Consider the following 15,525-nt stretch of genomic DNA (forward strand, 5'->3'; position numbering starts at 1 on the left):
GGGTGGTGCAGCGAATGTTGTCTACATGGATTTTAGTAAGGCATTTGACAAGGTCCCACATGGCAGACTGGTCAGGAAAGTGAGATCTCATGGAATACAGGTTGGATCCAAAATTGACTCAGCGACAGGAAACAAAGGGATGTTGATGGATGTTTTTGCAAGTGGAAAGCGGTTTCTAGCGGTGTTTCACAGGGCTCAGTGTTGGGGTCCTTGCTGTTTGTTGCATATATTAATAATTTGGACTTAAATGTAGGAGGCATGATTGGGAAATTTGCAGATGACACAAAAACGCCATGTAGTTGATAGTGAAGAGGATAAATGTTGTTTCCAGAAATATATCAATAGTTTGGTTGAGTGGGCAGAAAAGTGGCAAATAGAATTTAATCCAGAAAAGTGTGAGGTAATGCATTTGGGGAGGGCAAGAAAAGCAATGGAATACTCAATAAACAGGAGGATATTGAGAGGGGTTGAGGAAGTGAGAGACCTTGGAGCGCATGTCCATAGGTTCCTGAAGTGGCAGGACTGGTGGACAAGATGGTAAAGAAAGCATATGGAATGCTTTCCTTTATTGGGTGAGGTATTGAATACAAAAGCAGGGATGTAATGATGGAACTGTATAAAACACTGGTTAGGCCACAGCTGGAATTTTGTGTACAGTTCTGGTCATCACATTACAGAAAGGACATAATTGCTCTGCAGAGAGTGGAGAGGAGATTCACAAGAATGTTACCAGGGTTTGAAAATTCCAGTTATGAGGAAGATTGGATAGACTAGGGTTGTTTTCCTTAGAACAAAGGAGGCTGAGGGGTGACCTAATTGAGGTGTACAAAATTATGAGGGGCCTAGATGGTCAGGAAAGACTTGCTTCCCCTAGCTGAGGGGTCATTTGCCAGGGGGCATAGATTTAAGGTGATTGGTAGGAGGATTAGAGGGGACATGAGGAAAAACCTGGATCTGTATCTGAAGTGCTGTAACCTGCAAGTCTACGAACTAGGTGCTGGAAAGTGGGATTAAAAATGAGTGGCTAGTTTCTTTTTTCCTTTTTTTTTGGCCACTGCAGACACGATGGGCTGAATGGCCTCATTCTGCACCGTAACTTTTTTGGTTCTATGGAAGTACAGGTGTCAATAATTAAAAACTGTGAAGAAAGAGATTCAGAAAGTTTCCTTGGTCCAGTGATCAGTAAGTGAATTTGATGCCCTCTTCTGCTCACCAACATGTAAAATCCATGGAGGCAATTAATTACCTTGAGCAGAAGTGCAGCTGGCTCTATTAAGTGAAAGAGAAAAATGTACTCTTATTATTTTGACACTTTCCTGATCTCCCACACTTGCAGTGGCATGACACCATTCTAATTTTTCAAGTCTCAGTTACTAATGCTATCTTGTTGGCAGCCAACAGCGAACATGCAGATTTAGGAAAGCAACTGTATCCTAGTATAAAAGCAAAAAACTGCGGATGCTGGAAAACCAAAACAAAAACAAAAATACCTGGAAAAACTCAGCAGGTCTGGCAGCATCTGCGGAGAGGAACACAGTTAACGTTTCGAGTCGGAATGACCCCTCAACAGAACTAAGTAAAAATAGAAGAGAGGTAAAATATAAGCTGGTTTAAGGGGGGTGGGACAAATAGAGCTGGATAAAGGGCCAGTGATAGGTGGAGATAACCAAAAGATGTCACAGACAAAAGGACAAAGAGGTGTTGAAGGTGGTGATATTATCTAAGGAATGTGCTAATTAAGGGTAGAAAGCAGGACAAGCAAGATACAGATAGCCCTAGTGGGGGTGGGGTGGGGTGAAGGAATCGAAAAAGGCTAAAAGGTAGAGATAAAACAATGGATGAAAATACATTTAAAAATAATGGAAATAGGTGGGAAAAGAAAAATTATATAAATTATTGGAAAAAAAAGGGGGGGATCGGAAAGGGGGTGGGGAAGGAGGAAAGAGTTCATGATCTAAAATTGTTGAACTCAATATTCAGTCCAGAAGGCTGTAAAGTGCCTAGTCGGAAGATGAGGTGCTGTTCCTCCAGTTTGCGTTGAGCTTCACTGGAACAATGCAGCAGGCCAAGGACGGACATGTGGGCATGAGAGCAGGGTGGAGTGTTGAAATGACAAGCGGCATGGAGGTCTGGGTAATGCTTGCGGACAGACCGAAGGTGTTCTGCAAAGCAGTCACCCAGTCTGTGTTTAGTCTCTCCAATGTAGAGGAAAGCGCATTGGGAAAAACGAATGCAGTAGACTAAATTGAGGGAAGTGCAAGTGAAATGCTGCTTCACTTGAAAGGAGTGTTTGGGCCCTTGGACGGTGAGGAGAAGGGAAGTAAAGGGACAGGTGTTGCACCTTCTGCGGTTGCATGGGAAGGTGCCGTGGGAGGGGTTGAGGTGTAGGGGGTGATGGAGGAATGGACCAGTGTGTCCCGGAGGGAACAATCCCTGCGGAATGCCGCCAGAGGGGGTAAAGGGAAGATATGTTTGGTGGTGGCATCATGCTGGAGTTGGCAGAAATGGCAGAGGATGATCCTTTGAATACGGAGGCTGGTGGGGTGATAAGTGAGGACAAGGGGGACCCTATCATGTTTCTGGAAGGGAGAGGAAGGTGTGAGAGCGGATGCGCAGGAGATGGGCCGGACACGGTTGAGGGCCCTGCCAACCACCGTGGGTGGAAAACCTCGGTTAAGGAAGAAGGAAGACATCTCAGAGGAACTGTTTTTGAAAGTGGCATCATCAGAACAGATGCGACGGAGGCGAAGGAACTGAGAGAACGGGATGTAGTCATTACAGGAAGCGGGGTGTGAGGAGCTGTAGTCGAGGTAGCTGTGGGAGTCGGTAGGCTTGTAATGGATATTGGTGGACAGTCTATCACCAGAAATTGAGACAGAGAGGTCAAGGAAGTGAAAGGAAGTGTCAGAGATGGATCATGTGAAAATGATGGAGAGGTGGAAATTGGAAGCAAAATTAATAAATTTTTCCAGGTCCAGACGAGAGCATGAAGCAGCACCGAAGTAATCATCGATGTACCGGAGAAAGAGTTGTGGGAGGGGGCCTGAGTAGGACTGGAACAAAGAATGTTCCACATACCCCATAAAGAGACAGGCGTAGCTGGGGCCCATGTGGGTACCCATAGCCACACCTTTTATTTGGAGGAAGTGAGAGGAGTTTAAGGAGAAATTGTTCAGAGTGAGAACAAGTTCAGCCAGATGGAGGAGAGTAGTAGTGGATGGGGATTGTTCGGGCCTCGAACAAACAATCCCCATCCACCACTACTCTCCTCCGTCTGCCTGAACTTGTTCTCACACTGAACAATTTTTCCTTAAACTCCTTTCACTTCCTCCAAATAAAAGGTGTGGCTATGGGTACCCGCATGGGCCCCAGCTATGCCTGTCTCTTTATGGGGTATGTGGAACATTCCTTGTTCCAGTCCTACTCCGGCCCCCTCCCACAACTCTTTCTCCGGTACATCGATGATTACTTCGGTGCTGCTTCATGCTCTCGTCTGGACCTGGAAAAATTTATTAATTTTGCTTCCAATTTCCACCCCTCCATCATTTTCACATGGTCCATCTCTGACACTTCTCTTCCCTTCCTTGACCTCTCTGTCTCAATTTCTGGTGATAGACTGTCCACCAATATCCATTACAAGCTTACCGACTCCCACAGCTACCTCGATTACAGCTCCTCACACCCCGCTTCCTGTAAGGACTCCATCCTGTTCTCTCAGTTCCTTCGCCTCCGTCGCATCTGTTCTGATGATGCCACTTTCAAAAACAGTTCCTCTGATATGTCTTCCTTCTTCCTTAACCGAGGTTTTCCACCCACGGTGGTTGACAGGGCCCTCAACCGTGTCCGGCCCAACTCCCGCGCATCTGCCCTCACACCTTCCTCTCCCTCCCAGAAACATGAAACCTTGTCCTCACTTATCACCCCACCAGCCTCCGCATTCAAAGGATCATCCTCTGCCACTTCCGCCAACTCCAGCATGATGCCACCACCAAACACATCTTCCCTTCACCCTCCTCGGCGGCATTCCGCAGGGATCGTTCACTCCGGGACACACTGGTCCACTCCTCCATCACCCCCTACACCTCAAACCCCTCCCACGGCACCTTCCCATGCAACCGCAAAGGTGCAACACCTGCCCTTTACTTCCCTTCTCCTCACCGTCTAAGGGCCCAAACACTCCTTTCAAGTGAAGCAGCATTTCACTTGCACTTCCCTCAATTTAGTCTACTGCATTCGTTGCTCCCAATGCGGTTTCCTCTACATTGGAGAGACCAAATGCAGACTGGGTGACTGCTTTGCAGAACACCTTCGGTCTGTCCGCAAGCAGTACCCAGACCTCCCTGTTGCTTGCCATTTCAACACTCCACCCTGCTCTCATGCCCACATGTCCGTCCTTGGCCTGCTGCATTGTTCCAGTGAAGCTCAACACAAACTGTTGGAACAGCACCTCATCTTCCGACTAGGCACTTTACAGCCTTCCAGACTGAATATTGAGTTCAACAATTTTAGATCATGAACTCTCTCCTCCATCCCCACCCCCTTTCCGATTCCCTCCCCTTTTTTTTCCTATTTTCATTATTTTTAAATGTTTTTCCATCCATTGTTTTATTTCTACCTTTTAGCCTATTTGCATCCCTTCCCCCCACCCCACCCCCACTAGGGCTATCTGTACCTTGCTTGTCCTGCTTTCTACCCTTAATGTCACCTATTAACACATTTCTTAGCTAATATCACCACCATCAACACCTCTTTGACCTTTTGTCTATGACATCTTTTAGTTATCTCCACCTATCACTGGCTCTTTATCCAGCTGTACTTGTCCCACCCCCCACCCCTTAAACAAGCTTATATTTCACCTCTCTTCTACTTTTACTTAGTTCTGTTGACGGGTCAACTGTACGTTTCTCCGCCGATGCTGCCAGACCTGCTGAGTTTTTCCAGGTAATTTTTATTTTTTGTTTTGGATTTCCAGCATCCGCAGTTTTTTTGTTTTTATATCTGTTGAAGGGTCATTCGGACTCGAAACTTAGAACTGTGTTCGTCTCCGCAGATGCTGCCAGACCTGCTGAGTTTTTCCAGGTATTTTTGTTTGTTTTTGAACTGTATCCTATTTCCTGGCTGGCCAGGAGCACTATATACTGCTGAACTTAATGAAGAATGTCTGCTCTTAATTTTCTAAGAGAATCCAGAAAAAACATTCCTAACTTTCAATATAGAAATTTCTCAATATACATTTAAACGTGTAGACAGTATTTATGTCAATTTAGCCTGACCACTCTATTTTCGTAATGTCTCAGAAGGAAAATCCAGGTGCACCCCACGGTTTTATTTCTTATTGACTCTTCCTGCATCGTTACTTGCATTATTTAAGTGACAGCAGTATTCACTTTAAAAAAAAACGCTGTGTTAAATAACCAAGTTGTTCTTGCCACATTGCATGGGACGTGGCTAGACAAGAAGTGGTGCATGCGTGGCTGAGCAGTTCCGGTAGCTGGTGAGTCTGCGTGTGGCAAGCACATGTGTATATGAGAGATGGAAAATGCCTGTAAAATAACACTTTTAAATGGAAACACATAATCGGCGGCCCGTGTCGATGTTCTGCTCATTCAATTCTAGGTATAAACTCCAGGCTGTAGAAACAATGAACTAACCGGCTCAGAAATTTTCAGCTTTACTTGGGGAATTTAAAAACATTTTTAAAAAATGGGTTGACTAGAATGTATTAGAATTTAACATAATTATTTTTATGAAAGCAGCAAAGTACTTCTGATTGAGGCGTGGCCGCTCTGGTGCTTCAGATCCCGCAGCAACTGATGCAGTGCTCCTTCAGATTAAGAGAAGCTGGCTCAGTTTTTAAACGTGCACCTTTCTATTCTGTTTATTTTATACAGTTAAGTTTTGTGCAAGGTTTTCAGTCGCGATGTCCGGAGGAGGTCGCGGCCGAGGCAGAGGACAGTTCACTTTTAATATCGAAGCTATCGGCTTCTCCCGGGGGGAATCTTTACCTGACACTGGATGTCAACCTCTCCCTTTATTTCCGGTAAGTGTTAGCAGGGCGCTTTTTAAAGGGGCAATGTTGCTGTAGGTAACACGTTGGGCAAATCGTACAGTGCAATGATCTATCTCGCAAAGAGTGAATCTGTTCGCTGTATCACAGCTAGGAAAATCTCTTCCTACTCGATCCTCTTTACAGAGAAAACGTGGACGTGATTTTTATGTTCAGGACCAGCTCTCTTCATACTTATTAGGAGTAATAAAATAGATGTTAATGATTCCCGCATCCTATATTCAAGCCCATTTAACATGAGTACAATCGGTCTAGTTGCATTATAACAAAAAAAACACGACTGTTTGAAACTTTTTGGCCATCCGTTGGAGTCATGGGGGTCAGAATTCACTAGACAGGAAAACCAAGCAGCCTGTTTAACAGGTGGGTGATCCCCCCACCACACATTTCACACACCCGGGAATGTTGAATTTTACTCCCACTGTCTCTTTTTAAAAAGTGTTAACTGGAACGTATCTTTTAAGACTGTAACATTTTTTTGAATAAGGAGGTGAAATGATTTAACCATCACCATGATGTCATTCAATTCATTACAGTGATGTAATAAAGACTGGGGTTAAAATGTAAAAACCCTGTTGCAAAAGTTCACACTGCAGTATTTCAATTAGACGCCGTGCATTTTTTTTGTTTGGCCATTGGGTGGTACTGCAGTCGAGTTTTCAGAGCATGCTCAAAAAGACTCCTGTAATACAACCTTTTTAATGTTTAGAATTAGCAACCTGACTGCTTCACTGCAATTTATAGAAATTGCCACACAACTGTTGACACTATTAAAATGTATGCTTGTTCAAAAGCTTAGTAAAGATGAGTCTCGATGAATTCATTCGTCCATGCCTGGTAGTATTGTTGGCAACTGCTTTATTATTTATTATGTTGCCTATGTTGTGTCATCTTTATTCCCTTAAGCAGAATCATCCCTCAGGTATAACATGATAAAATCTAACAGCAGCAGGAAAGTGGGGCTGTAAGGCTTAATGCTACACAAAGCTATCGGGCAGATATGGTAACCCTTAATGCATTTTTGCTATTCTTATTTCGTATGTTGTTTCACTTGTGATCTTCCTGTGCCTGTCTCAATTATGTGATTTTTTTTCTCCAAGTAATACACTCTGAATATATGAAAGAATAGAAAATAAAAACAGGCTCAAGAAATAGGAGCAGGAGTAGACCATACAGCCCCTTGAACCTGTCCAGCACTTCTGTATGATTATGGCTGATCATCAGCTTTAACACCAGTTTCCCACTTGCTCACTGGTTTTTGACCTCTCTGCTAAGAGAAATGGGTCCTTTCTATCCATTCTATCTAGGCTCTCATAATTTTATGCACCCCAAATAAATCTGCCCTTAGCCTCTCTCTCCCAAAGAAAACAACTGCAGCCTTTCCAACCTTTCCTCATAGCTAAAGTTCTCCAATCCTGGCAGCCTCCTTGTAAATTCCTCTGTGTCCTTTGTGATTGCCTGCTGCTGCCTCGCCATTTGCTGACAGTGATATATGGAGGATGCCACAAAGCAGGATGTTATCCTTTGCTGTAAATTGCAGGTTTTTTTATATACCACATTCATTCGATCTGATTTGTAAATGTAACAGTTATAAAGTCTGACTTTGTATTAGGGTAGTACAGCATGCTTTGGACCTCACTGTTTACTAATTACAGCTGTGCCCAGTGGGTGAGACCCACGTTTTAACTGCAGTGAGAGGGAGGAATCAGAGGGAATGCTTGTTACTGGGTAGCTCACACATCTAACTAACTCTCCAATAATAGAATGGGGAAGCCCAAGATCTTTCTTTCTTACAGTTGGTTTGTGAGTGGTGGAGAAAAGAGAAAAAATATATTGGGGAAAAATGAAACAAATTTTACCCTCAATACTAAAGTGTCCAGATTTGAGAGTAGCTTTTTCAGTGAAAAAAGTGTTGGAATTCTGTGCTGGAAGGAATGGAATGCAATTTGGTATATCAGAAATGTATGTTTGGATCAGGTATGTGCCTATCTGGTTCCAGCTGTATTATTGCCTAATGTTCTTGTACTCTATTATAACCTACATTACCAATCTGTAGCCCACAGAATTTAAGCCTGTCCCCTTGAATACAGGGGAAGATGTAAACTACATCCTGGCCTTGAAGCAGGAGCTAAGAGGAGCCTGCAAGAAACTGCCTTACTACATTGAAAGTGCCATTGCAAAGAGAGGTAAGGAATAGTGTGCTGCATATACATGTAAGAAAATTGGAATATTGGCAAGAAATTACATAGAATTCACAGCACAGAAATAGGCCATTCAGTTTAACCAGTGAGTATGGACCACACAAGAATTTCTAGTTTTTCATTTGAATTTCCAGAATTTTGGAATTTATGTATTTCTTTATAATATGAAATGGGGCACCTGTTCAGAGAGAGTTTTTGGGGACTTGACTTCCCCATCTTAAACATCCAAGACAACTTGACCTGCAACATGTGAATCCTTGCAGCTGTTTTTGAAGGGAAGGAAGCGGAGGTAATGGACCTGAGGAAAGGGACATAAATGAATCTACAAAAGGCAAAGGCACCAAGACCTGGAGATTTCACAACCCTTTGAGTAGCAATATGTAGAAAAAATAGGTTATGTTCAAATCTCACCATAGCAGTTTGAGAATTTACATTTGGTTCAAATAAAAACTATGGATAGCAATAAAAAGTGAATGTGAAGCTATTGGATTGTAGTAAAAACCCAAATGCTTCACTATGTCCTTTAGGGAAGAAAACCTGATGCTGCTTGTATGTAGCACTTATTACACAACAGAATATTTGATCTTTCATAATTCACTTGCAAACAGGACGGTGATCAAACTTGTATTATTTAAGTTCCACTTTATGATCTTGTTGATCTTTTTCTTTTGAATTCTTAAGATATATGTTGAAAAAGTATTTTATTTTGCCTTTTCGATATTTCCAGATTGTTAACTGCCTTATGAAGTGGCCTAGCATGGACTCCATTTAGGGCAACTAAGAATGGGCAATAAATGACCTTGCCAGTGATGTATACATCTGGAGAATGAGTAGAAAGAAAACAGCCAGATAGGCCTAACAATGAAAGGGATGTGTAAAGATCAGAATGCAAGTATTTCAAGTATAAAGGTGAAAGGTTATGTGTGTTTCAGGCATGGTTTTGCAAACCAGTGCAAATGATAAGGAGAGGACTTAAGGGTCTCTCTTCCTTATCCTAATTTCATGCACTCTGTTCAGACTGAGCAGCATGTTTTTGAAGAATGGACCTTTTACCCAAAGATGGCACAACTCTTTCCCTGCACCTTCAACAAGGATAGCATTCCTACCGTATCAGGCTTTCTAGTCATTTTCTAACACTCGCACTAAAGCTGCTCTCCAAATCATCCATGCCAAATGCTCAGCAAGAAAACAAATGTGTACTTTTTGAGTTCCAGAGCCACTGCACTCTTAAGGCCCTTGTACAGAAATTACACTTTCTGCTCCCCATTGCCTATGAGTAAAATGCATGAGCCATGGACTATCCATATGTAGGCAGTGCAAATTCTAGGTAATTTCATTCAGGGAGTGCATTGTGCAAAGCACCCATGTACTGACACCACGCCAGGGGCACAGTTTGAGGACAGGATGTAGCAAACTGGGCTTAGTAAGGAATTCATCCATCTGGGAAATGGATATGGCCTATAAAATTTTAATACTTTGTTGTGGGTTTTTTACAGTTGACTATTTTAATCTGGCAATTTACATTACAAAATAATTTGAATAATTCTATTTGAGACACTTAAGAAATTGGCAAAACATGGTATTTCCAAAACAATATCCTTGAAACTTTTTTAGATTTTGACCAGGCACAGAGGAGGGGCCATTAACGGGGAGAGGATGCAAGAGGAGGAGCGGGGCCATTAACGGGGAGAGGGCGAGAGAGGCGAAGCAGGGCCTTTAAATGGGAGAGGAGTCTGAACAAAGTGTGTAATTTATTGATAATTAGTAATATTAAGGCCGACTAGCAGTAGTAAAGGTAACTGGGAGTAGTAGGGTTTATTAATTAAGAAAAATTAATTAATTAACTATCACATAATAAGGATGGCAGGGCAGGTGATGTGTTGTGACTGCAGCAAGTGGGGACTCCTGGACACCAGTGTGATCCAGGACAAACACATTTGCAGTAAGTGTGGCTTGAGAGGAGGTGATGGCACAGTGGTATTGTCACTGGCCTAGTATTTCAGAGACCTAGGGTAATGCTCTGGGGACCTGGGTTTGAATCCCACCACAGCAGATGGTAAAACTTTGAATCCAATAAAAATCTGGAATTAAAAATCTGATAATAACCACAAATCCATTGCCGATTGTCAGAAAAACCCTTCAGGTGCACTAATGTCCTTTAGGGAAGGAAATCTGCCATCTGGCCTATATATGATTACATATGTGGTTGACTCTTAAATGCCCTCTGAACAAGGGCAATTAGGGATGGGCAATAAGTGCTGGCCCAGCCAGTGACGCCCACATCCCATGAACAAATTATTTTTAAAAATTGTACTGGAGGCCAAGCTGCAGACACTGAGATGCATCAGGGAGGGGGAAAATTACCTGAACACTTTATTCCAGGAGGTGGTCACACCCTTTAGGATAGGCAGAACTTTAGAGTTGGTCAGTGGTCAGGTCAGGAAGGTATAGGGACCCAGCACGCAGTAATGGAGGAGCCTCAGCCCCTGACTTTGTCCAACTGGTACGACGTGCTTGCTACCTGTATGGATGAGGAGAAGGACTGCATGGTGGATGAGTGGATTGACCATGGCACCATGGTTCAAGTGGTTGGAATGAAGAGGAAAATGGTAGTGATAAGAGACAGAATAGAAACATAGATAATAGGAGCAGGAGTAGGCTATTTGGCCCTTGATCATTTAATATGATCATGGCTGATCCTTTATCTTAATGCCATACTCCCATTCTTTCCCAATACCCCTTGACTCTTTCAGTGTCTAGAAATCTATCTATTTCTTTCTTAAATATATTGGTGACTTTGCCTCCGCAGCCTTCTGTGGTCGAGAATTTCACAGGTTCACCACCCTCTGAGTGAAGAAGTTTCTCTTCATCTCAGTCCTAAATGGCCTACCCCATATCCTGAGACTGTGACCCCTTGTTCTAGACCCCCCCCATCCCAGCTAAGGGAAACATCACCCCTGCATTCAGTTTGTCCAACCCTGTCAGAATTTTATACATTCCAATGAGATCCCCACTTGTTCTTCTAAATTCAAGTGAATACAAGCCTAGTCGACCCAATCTGTCCTCATACAACAATTCTGCCATCCCAGGAATCAGTTTGGTGAACCTTTGCTGCACTCCCTCGATGGCAAGTGTATCCTTTCTTAGGTAAAGAGACCAAAACTGCACACAGTACTCCAGGTGTGGTCTCACCAAGGCCCTGTACATTTGCAGTAAGACATCCTTGTTCCTGTACTCAAATCCTCTTACAATGAAAGCCAACATGCCATTTGCCTTCCTAACTGCTTGCTGCACCTGCATGCTTGCTTTCAGCGATTTGTGTACAAGGACAACCAGGCTCCTTTGTACACCAACATTTCCCAATCTATCACTATTTAAATAATGCCCTGCCATTCTATTTTTCCTACCGAAGTGAATAACTTCACACTTATTCACATACTGTATCTGCCATGTATTTGCCTACTCATTCAACTTGTCTCGATCATCTTGAAGCCTCTTTACATCCTCCTCACCACAAACATTCCCACCTAGTTTTGTATCATCAGTAAACTTGGAAATATTACATTTGATTCCCTCATCCAAATCGTTGATATATTGTGAATAGCCAGAGCCCAAGCACTGATCCCTGCAGTTCCCCAGTAGTCACTGTCTGCCACGCCACAAAAGACCCATTTATTCCTACTCTGTTTCCTGCCTGCTAACCAATTCTCAATCCATGCCAATATATTACCACCAATCCCATGCGCTTTAATTTTACACACTAACCTCTTACGTGGGACTTTATCAAAAGCTTCCTGAAAATCCAAATACACCACATCCACTAGTTCTCCTTTATCTATTCTATTGGTTACGTCCCCTCAAAAAAAAACTCCAGTAGGTTTGTCAAACACGATTTCCCTTTAATAAATCCATGTTGACTTTGTCTAATCCCGTTGATATTTTCTAAGTGTCCTGTTATCACAACCTTTATAATAGACTCTCGCATTTTCCCTACTACTGATGTTAGACTGACCGGTATGTAATATCCTGCTTTTTTCCTCTTTTTAAAAAAAAAAAATAGTGGAGTTACTTTTGCCACCCTCCAATCTGTCGTGACTATTCCAGGACCTATAGAATTTTGGAAGATGATAACCATGCATCCGCTATTTCCATGGCCACTTCCCTTGGTGCCCTGGGACATAAAGAAAGCCCTGAGGATTTATCGGTTTTCAGTCCCATTAATATAGTCAGGGAGATGGATACTGTTTTCTGCAGCCATGACAGAAAGCTCCAAAGGTTGTTTGCTGACCGGTGCCAGGGTTAAGGACATCTCTTCGTGACTGGAGAGAAACTTGGAGTAGGAGGGGGAGGATCCAGTTGTCGTGGTCCATGTCCCTCAGCGTGAGTTTATATCTTTAAAAAGGACGCGATAGCCTGATCTTTGGCTCTAAATTGAATAAGAGGACACCAAGGCAGGTTGTTAATGAAAATTAATTCAAAGGTAAGTTTAATATCATTCTTCACATTGTGTTGAAAGTGAGATTTGCCCTACATTCCACAATCTGGTTTTGTCGTTTTATCCTGTTCTCTTCAGATTAGCCACCAGGTGGCAGTTGAAGCAAGTACTGTAACAGAAACACATTGGTCATTTTACAGAACTGGATCAATGAAAATATTTTAGCTTATTAAAATAGTTGAAATTGTATCAATGGATTTGTGCTTCACATTGCAACATAAAAGTGAAGGAATGAAAGAAAGGAAGAGTTGATCAGCTTCTTTAAAAAATTACTTCTGTATTACAGATGATTCAATTGTGAAATTCTGCAGTGAAAATTTAAATCAAATAATGTTACATTCAAAGATATTCCTTTCATTTAGATGTTGAAAGATATGCACACAAGTATCAAGAAAAAGATTGCAATGAGGATTGGACACCAGGTAACTACAAATTAATTTATTAGTGCATATTACGATATTATTGTCCTCTTGCCAAGTGACCTATTGAATTAGCTGGATAAATGTATAAGACTATCTGTAACATACATAGTGTGTACTTTATTTGTATTGCCTTGTATCTTTATTGAATATCATGTTTGAGAATCTTTAGTAAAGTTATCACGTGTCACCTTTCTATAAAATCTAATTGACCAATTGTAATCATCTGACCATTCAGTGTACTTTCATGGGTTAGTTTTAAACATGTGACAGCTGATTCTTCCATGCGTGGAATAATTCTAGTAAGAGCAAGAGTAGATGACTGAGATGATTTGGCAGATTTCAATCTGTACAGTAAAAATAACATGCACATATGCTTACAACCCAGTATCCGTGCTAGGTTTGTACCAATGATAAACATCAGGTTTAATGCTGTAAACTCATCTCTTTGTCAAAAATTGCAAACATTTGACATCTGCCTGCCTCTTGAGTGTTTTCAGGAAAAATGACCATCTTTGTACCATTACTGTTTTTATTGTTGCATGATCCATTGAGATGTAGTGTTGGAACATGCACTGGTGATTTTTTTATTTGTCAGAGAAAAGAAGCAGCAGCAGAGAAGGTAAAAGTGTAGATACAGCAGTAGGTTTGATCTGATGTAGAGGGTTGTAGGTATAGCAGAGGTTGTCTAGTCTGGCTCTGGCCTAGAATCTTGCAAGCACAACTGTCGTAGATGCAGTAACCTAAGAAATAAGAAAAGAAGTTTACTTCAGATTCTGTTACAATCTGGATGATTTGGGCTTGATGAATCCAAAAAATAAAACCAACACTGCATCATTTATTCATTCATTACCCACCAGTTGTCAAGATGAATATACTTAATAGTCCAGATCTTCTGGTCTCGGGATCGTCAGAAATCGGACCTACCCCCAACTTATGCTTTGGGATCCTGCAGGAATCCTGATGCAGTGACTCTGGGAATTGCCTGGGAAGTTTGAACTTCTGATGGGCAATTTCGCTGCTCCCTCGGACCCTTTGAAGCAGTCTCCAACTCTGAGTTAGAGTTGGAGACTTTGAACAGTTCCAATTTACTTACCTGAATAGTTACTCAGGAAATGTTAGACAGAAAAATCCTAGTTTTAACTCCTGGGGAAATGATACAACTGACGCCAACACCCCTCCTCCACACCAACCGGACCTGACTAGCCCCCACCACCCAGGTCCATTCCCCATGACTGGCCAACTATTCCTACCCCACCCCACCCCCACAGCCTGACTAGCCCCCAAGACACGATTCATCCACTGTCACTTGTTTAAGCTCTTCGGTGTGTTGGTGGACACTTGCCAGAATACGGAAACTAGTGCCATAAGAAGGGGGTGCGAGTTGTTTCCCCCACCCCTGGCAATCCAGCACTATGAGGAAGCAGTTTGATGGAAGACTGCACCACATTTCTGAAGAAGCCAGGGTCGGACGACCTGGCCAGAAATGCAGAGCAGAGACATAGTGCAGAAAACTAAGAGCTGAGCAACAATCCAACGGTGATTGCTGCCCCTCAGTAGATTCGGGCCCTTAACTGATTCACTCCAATCCCCTCCTTTGCCACTGTGAACCAGACTATTCATAACCTCGTACCTTTTGCCCTGTGCTTAGTTTCTAACTCCCCTCTCCACCACAAAAATTGCCTATTTCCACCCATGTTATATTGCCTGCCTCCACCCCTACCCAAGCCTATCTACTATTTGAGAACCCTCTTACCCTCTTCCGTGCCTTTTGTCACCTTCAGACCCAACTATTCCAATGGTCTCTTGACCAGGTTTCCATACTCCATCCTTTGTAAACTTCAGCTCATAAGAAATAGGAACAGGAGTAGACCATTTGACCCCTCGAGCCTGCTCCACCATCTTGTGTGTCAATTTCCATATTCCCATCTAACCCCGATGCCCTTTGATTCCCTTGCTTAACAAGAATCTATCTGTCTCTGCCTTAAAAATATTCAATGACCCCGCCTCCACTACCTTCTGAGGCAGAGAGTTCTAAAGTCACACAACCCTCTGAGAGAAAAAATTTCTCCTCATCTCTGTCCTAAAAGGGCGGCTCCTAATTTTAAAATAGTGCCCCCTAGTCCTGGACTCACCCACAAGAGGAAACATCCTTTCGACATCTTCCTTGTCAAGTCTGTTCAGGATCTTGTATACTTCAATCAAATCATCCCTCACTCTTTTAAACTCCAGTGGAAACAAGCCCAGTCTGTCCAACCTTTCCTCATAAGACAGCCTGCTCATTCCAGGTATCAACCTAGTAAACCTCCTTTGAACCGCCTCCAATGCATTTACATCACTTAA

At 42.7% G+C, this 15,525-nt stretch overlaps 1 protein-coding gene across 2 annotated transcripts in view; it reads left to right on the forward strand.

Annotated features, from left to right (window-relative positions):
• The first annotated feature begins 5,897 nt into the window (after positions 1 to 5,897).
• Positions 5,898 to 15,525, forward strand: part of polr3g (polymerase (RNA) III (DNA directed) polypeptide G) — a 32,532-nt gene continuing 22,904 nt past the window's right edge. Inside the window, exons 1-3 of one of the 2 annotated variants that reach the window (XM_078564977.1) lie at positions 5,898 to 6,040; positions 8,124 to 8,253; positions 13,126 to 13,185. In XM_078564977.1, coding sequence (XP_078421103.1) covers positions 5,921 to 6,040; positions 8,124 to 8,253; positions 13,126 to 13,185 — 310 coding nt within the window. In that variant the 5' untranslated portion in view covers positions 5,898 to 5,920. The remainder of the gene's footprint in view (positions 6,041 to 8,123; positions 8,254 to 13,125; positions 13,186 to 15,525) is intronic. The other variant, XM_078564986.1, reaches the window with a different exon arrangement.

The sequence above is a fragment of the Cetorhinus maximus genome, chromosome 2, assembly GCF_964194155.1.
Source record: "Cetorhinus maximus chromosome 2, sCetMax3.hap1.1, whole genome shotgun sequence".
NCBI lineage: Eukaryota > Metazoa > Chordata > Chondrichthyes > Lamniformes > Cetorhinidae > Cetorhinus > Cetorhinus maximus.